At 36.3% G+C, this 7,004-nt stretch overlaps 1 protein-coding gene across 1 annotated transcript; it reads left to right on the forward strand.

Annotated features, from left to right (window-relative positions):
* Positions 1-1,640: 1,640 nt before the first annotated feature.
* On the forward strand, positions 1,641-2,679 carry LOC133252036 (olfactory receptor 2T29-like). The gene has a single exon (XM_061424792.1). It carries the CDS (start codon positions 1,717-1,719, stop codon positions 2,677-2,679), a length of 963 nt encoding a protein of 320 aa, XP_061280776.1. The 5' UTR covers positions 1,641-1,716.
* The last annotated feature ends 4,325 nt before the right edge of the window (positions 2,680-7,004 follow it).

The following is a 7,004-nucleotide window of genomic DNA, read 5'->3' on the forward strand; positions in this document are numbered from 1 at the left end:
CCATGAAAAATTGATCACCATTGACAATAAAGCAGATAGATGATATTCATGAAACAACTAAAGCTTTGTCTTGTAAATGACAGTTATCTTCTAAATGCTAGTTCTCACTAAGACTTAGAACAAATGGCATCAACTTTAAGGACATTGTGTTGGAGAAGCATGTACTAGATAGAACTGAGATGGGATTTTTCCATAAAGCTTTGCATAGCAAAATTAAAATAAGAAATATATATTGTATATGTATTTACATTTACATATTTATATAAATATATATTTTACAGTGTTTGTATGCATTTACAAAACATCTGAGATTATACATACAGGTACATTCATGTGTATATATGTACATCACACAAATCTATGTATTATATTATTTCAGAACTACAGAAATAATCAAATTCTTACATGTGTAAATAGATGCTAAAACTAGCAAACTGAAATAATGCATCTCAAATAATAGAAAAATATTGGTAAATAATAGCCATCTTTTACACAGAATTTGCTGTCATAACTCTATATATTAATACTTTAACACTATACGTGCTTATTCATCTGTGGTAATATTCTAAGCAATTTAATTAGTTTACTTCATTTACCTCATTTAATCCTAACCATATTAGAGACCAAATTGTATTATTTTTATGTACTGTGGACAGAGGAATGGTGGGTAGAGGATAATGTGAACCAGCAGCCACAGTCCTGACTCAGAATCTGGGCTCCTCACTCAGTGCCCTCACTATAACTAAATATTTGGCCATTTCTGAGGACCCCAGTCTTCTCCTGTGGATGCATGGCTCCCTCTACATAAACACAGAGCCTCACAGCAAGGCCAGAACCTATAGGCAAAGGGAGTTCAAACATTTAGTATAGATTTTCCCCAAATTATGTTTCAGCTATTTTCTTTTTTTTTTTATTTTATTTTTAAACTTCACAAAATTGTATTAGTTTTACCAAATATCAAAATGAATCCGCCACAGGTATACATGTGTTCCCCATCCTGAACCCTCCACCCTCCTCCCTCCCCATCCCATCCCTCTGGGTCATTCCAGTGCACTAGCCCCAAGCATCCAGTATCGTGCATCAAACCTGGACTGGCAACTCGTTTCATACATGATATTATACATGTTTCAATGCCATTCTCCCAAATCTTCCCACCCTCTCCCTCTCCCACAGAGTCCATAAGACTGTTCTATACATCAGTGTCTCTTTTGCTGTCTCATATGCAGGGTTATTGTTACCTTCATCGCAGCACTGTTTATAATAGCCAGGACATGGAAGCAACCTAGATGTCCATCAGCAGATGAATGGATAAGAAAGCTATGGTACATATACACAATGGAGTATTAGTCAGCTATTTTCTAATTATTTCTCATGTGGAATACATTCAAAGACCGTATAAGATTTGTTGGTTCCTTAAAACAGACTGATTCAATTCTGACTTCTGTAACAAAACACTGTAGTTTTACTATGAGTAACCAACTCCTTAAGCAAAAGTTGTGGAATCTCAGATTTCAACTAAGTTGCAAGCAATTATTAATCCCGAAATCTACAGCCCTGCGACATTTCTTCATAATTAGAACAACTGAGTTTCTGAGCATGCACACACACAAACTCACGCACACCCCACAATCTCACTAAATATTCATTTCAGGTGGTCATATCCCATGAATAATCTGTTAATCACAAAGCTCTCCTTGGTGGTCTAGGTGAAATCTCATGGACAACTCCATCTGGGTGGCCAACTACACTGAACAGTTGGATTTCATCCTCATGGGACTCTTCAGTCAATCCAAGTACCCAATTCTTCTTTGTGTAGTCATTTTTGTGATTTTCCTGATGGCCCTGTCTGGGAATATCATGCTGATCCTTCTGATATATTCTGATGCCCACCTCCACACTCCCATGTACTTTTTCATCAGCCAGTTGTCTCTCATGGACATGATATACATTTCTGTAATTGTTCCCAAGATGCTCATGGACCAGGTCATGGGTAAGAATAAGATCTCAGCCCCTGAATGTGGAATGCAGATGTTTCTCTATCTAACAGTAGGAGGTTCAGAATATTTCCTTCTGGCTGCCATGGCCTATGATCGCTATGTGGCCATCTGTCATCCACTCCACTATTCTACCCTCATGAGCCATAAGGTGTGGCTCCTCCTGGTGTCTGGCTGCTGGTTTCTGGGATCAGTGGATGGCTTTATGCTCACACCCATCACCATGACCTTCCCCTTCTGCAGATCCCGGGAGATCCATCATTTCTTCTGTGAGGTGCCTGCTGTAATGAAGCTTTCCTGCTCAGACACTTCCCTGTATGAGACACTCATGTACCTGTGCTGTGTTCTCATACTCCTCATCCCTGTGACCATCATTTCAAGTTCTTATTCATTCATCCTCCTCACCATCCACAGGATGAATTCAGCAGAGGGCAGGAAAAAAGCTTTTATGACTTGTTCTTCCCACATGACTGTGGTCATCCTCTTCTATGGAACTTCAACCTACAGCTATATGTTCCCCAGCTCCTACCACACCTCTGAGAAGGACATGGCTGTATCTATCTTTTACACCATACTCACTCCTGTTCTAAACCCTTTAATCTATAGTCTTAGGAATAAGGATATCACAGGGGCTCTAAAGAACTTGTTGAATGTGGAATCTGCCTTTCAGAGAACTATGAAATAAGATATTTTTATGCTAATGGTTTATTCTTCAGTTTATTTATCAGAAATATATAGTCTTCTGCTTAAGCTATTCTTTGGATTGTCCTACCATGATGTGTCATCCTATATTCATCCCTTTGAAGGAACTGTTTCCTTGTACTGGAAAGCTCATTTTTATACTTCTTGTAAAATTTATCTTTAATTTTATACTTCTTGTAAAATTATTTTTACAATTATACTAAATCCATGTTTCAATTTTATGAAGTTGATAAGTGCACAGTGATGCTGAGGGATAGTATTCATATACTTAGGAAATACATAACTAAGTTATTTAGAGTAAAATATCATAATTTATGCAACTAATGGGAAAGGGATGGACAGAAAAATGTGATGAGGCAAAAGAATGTTAACAGATAAATGTAGGTAAGCTTTATATGTGTTCATTGTACTATGATTATCCTTGGTACCAGTATATATTTGAAATTACTTTAAAATAAAGGCAAAATTATCAGACATTTCTTCCTTTTTTAGTCCATAGTTTCTGCTTGGTTGGCTGTGTGACCAATCTTAGAAATCACGTTCATTCTATCATAGCTAATCATGACTGCTACATATCTTCTGCCTGTCTTTATTGTGGACTAGTTCGTTCCTCATGATCCAATTCTGAAGCTACCTAGTGAGTGTTTCCTGTCTGAAATCCTTAGCTTCTTGTGGTATATTGAAAATTCAATACCCCACAAGGTACTGTGGGGAGAATATTAAGTCTAAATGGACAGAATTATATTAACCCCAATGTTCTCTCAAGCAGGGAACATTTTTCACAGGAGATGGTATCAGAGCAAAGATTTGAAGTATGTAACATTATATAAGAAAGGAGAAAAAACATTTAGTCCTTCATTGACTCAAACAATATTTTTTATCTTATAATTAAAAATAAGAGCTAAGTTAGTTTAGAATCCTAATTGAACATGCCTACTATCCCTACAAATTTGAACTGTAAGTGTAGTTTGTACAAACACTTATAATAAAATATATATACATATTATTTTGATGCTTTTGATGTTCCACTTCTGACAAGCAAGTTCAGCCAAACAAAGTGGTGCTGAGAGAAAACCTGGGAGCTCTAGACGCTACTCTCAGATTAGTAAAGGATTCTGGGGTAGGGGGACTTGCTCAGGGACCTGATGTCGTGGGAAAAGAAAATCATGACTAAAGGTAATGTCAGTGGCAAATCAAGTGAAGTAATTATTCCAGTAATTTCTCTATTCCTTATTCACTTTATCTTCTATTTTCTTGCCCTTTTGTATCTAGGTCTTCAAAAACAATAAAAATGATCTGACTTGCATTTTAGAAATGCTAAATTGTTGGTAATCATTTGAAGAAGTACAAGACTAGAAGTAGGGAGTCTGGGTGAGTGAAAATGGTGAGCCTAATGGTGTCAATCTAAGTGGAATGGACCATACTCTACAACTAGGAGGGATTGGGAAAAATACATAACCAGGGTTTTGCTGAATCTGTACCTTAAATCTGTTCAGTGAAATCTGTTCAGTGAAAACAGAACAGAACACAACTAGTTAAAAAGACCAGAACCTTTCAAAAAAATCTTCTACAACAAAAAACATAAAAAGGTATACCAATGAGATGGATAGAAGAGGAGGGCTTACAATATAATCAAGTCTCAGAACCCTAGGAGGGTGATACCTAAACTAGACAATAATTATACTGCAAACATTGTCCCATAGGAGACTTATGAACCCATGGTAGACTTCAAAGCTTGGGAGTCCTGCACTGGGAAGATAACTCCCAGAGCATTTGGTGTAAAGGCCAGTAGGACTTGCTTTCTAGAGACTTGAAGGACTGGGCAAAATAGAGTGTGTGTGTTAGTCGCTCAGTCATGTCTGACTCTTTGTGACCTCATGGACTGTAGCCTGCCAGCCTCATCTGTCCATGGGATTTTCCAGGCAAGAATACTGGAGCGGGTTGCCATTTCCTTCTCCAGGAGATCTTCCCAACCAAGGAAACAAACCCAGGTCTCCTGCACTGCAGGCAGATTCTTTACTCTCTGAGCCACTGGGGAAGCCTGGGAAAAATAGAGACTTCATTATTAAAAGAGCCACACAAAATCTCATATGAACTCGAATCTAGGCCAAAACTGTCACTGTTGGCAAGTGACAGAATATTAGACATGGAAGACCCTAAACACACCAGTGAAAAACTACTAAAGATGCTCCATGAATTCAGTAAATTTGCACGAAATGAATATGCAGAATTCTGTTGCTTTTCTACATGCTAATAATGAACTATAAGAAATAGAACTTAAGGAAACTGTCCCATGTAGAGTCACATCAAAAGTAAAAAAATAAAATTAAATGAAAAAATACTTAGGAATCCATTAACCCAGGAGGTAAAAGAAAACCCTGTATTTGGAAAACTATAAGACAATGATGAAAGAAATTGAAGACAAAGAAAACAGATGGAAAGATATAGCCTTCTTTTGAATTGGAATATTTAATATTTTTAAACTGATTATTCTGACCAAGGTGCTCTACATTTTCAATGCAATCCCTATAAACATAACAATGAAAAAATTTCACATAACTTGAACAAACAATTTTGAATTTTTTTTGTATTTTATTTTTAATATAAATTAATTTATTTGAATGTATAGAAAAAAGACCCCAAACAGCCAAAACGATCTTGAGAAAGAGGAACAAGAGCTTGAGATATCATAACCCATGACTTCAGACTGTACTGTAAACCTATAATATTCAAAATAGTATGGTGATGGAACAAAAACAGACACATAGATCAATGGAACAGAGAGTCAAGAAGTGGACACACATTTATATGACCAATTAATCTATGACAAAGGAGGCAAGAATATACAATTAGAAAACTAGAACATTTGTAGCTAGGAATAAACTCAATAAAGTTGCAGGATATAAAATCAACACACAGAAGGCATTTGAATTTCTATGGAATAGTATTTAAACATATAAAAAATATAATTCCAATTAAAGTAACATCAAAAATAATAATATATGTAAGAATAAACCATACCAAGGAAAATAATGATCTAAATAACAAAACTTCAAGAGATTGCTGAAAGATATCAAAAAAAGATATAAAACAAATAGAAAGCCATCCCATTTCATGAACCAGAAGAGTGAATATTTTTAAATGTCCATTATAGTCAAGCCATCTATAGATTCAACACAATTACTATCAAAACTTCAATGATATTAAATATGAAAAATCATCTTAACATTTGCACAGAACCACAAAAGAGCCCAAAGAGACCAAGCAATCCCAAGAAAACCACACAAACCTGGATCCATCACACTTTCTGATTTCAAAACATACTATTAATACAAAGTAAAATGATTAAAACTGAATGATACATTCTTAAAATAAATATTCACCCATTGGAACAGAATGGATAGCCCAGAATTAAATCCCTGCATGTATGTTCAGCTATTATTCTACAAAGGAGCCAAAAACACCCACTAGGAAAATGATAGTCTCTGTGAAAAATGATGCTGGAAAAATTGGATGAACTCATGCAAAAATATGAAATGGGCAACTCGTCTTCCACAATACACAAAATTTTGTCAAAATGGATCAAAGACTAAAACATTAAGACCTGATATTGTAACATTCTAGGAAGAAAACATAGATGAAAATTCCTCAGCATTGGTCTTAGCAATTATTTTCTTATTATGACAACAGAGCATATGAACAAAAGTAAAAATCAAAAACTGGGACTATATCAAACTTAAAAACTTAGTTCAGTTCAATTCAGTCACTCAGTCATGTCTGACTCTTTGTGACCATATGTACTGCAGCATGCCAGGCCTCCCTGTCTGTCACCAACTCCCGGAGTCCACCCAAACTCATGTCTATTGAGTCACTGATGCCATCCAACCATCTCATCTGCTGTTGTCCCCTTCTCCTCCTGCCTTCAATCTTCCCCAGCATCAGGGTCTTTTCCAATGAGTTAGTTCTTTGCATCAGGTGGCCAAAGTATTGGAGTTTCAGCTTCAGCATCAGTCCTTCCAATAAACACCCAGGACTGACTTCCTTTAGGATAGACTGATTGGATCTCCTTGCAGTCCAAGGGACTCTCAAGAGTCTTCACCAACACCACAGTTCAAAAGTATCAATTCTTTGGTGCTCAGTTCTCTTTATAATCCAACTCTCATATCCGTACATGACAACTAGAAAAACCGTAGCTTTGACTAGACAGATCTTTGTTGGCAAGTAATGTTTCTGCTTTTTAATACGTTGTCTAGTTTGATCATAGTTTTTCTTCCAAGGAGCAAGTGTCTTTTAATTTCATGGCTGCAG

Source organism: Bos javanicus, chromosome 7 (genome assembly GCF_032452875.1).
Source record: "Bos javanicus breed banteng chromosome 7, ARS-OSU_banteng_1.0, whole genome shotgun sequence".
Taxonomy (NCBI): domain Eukaryota; kingdom Metazoa; phylum Chordata; class Mammalia; order Artiodactyla; family Bovidae; genus Bos; species Bos javanicus.

Excerpts from the sequence above, each read along its gene's own strand:
- LOC133252036 (XM_061424792.1), top strand. The coding sequence starts at position 1,717 with ATGGACAACTCCATCTGGGTGGCCAACTACACTGAACAGTTGGATTTC.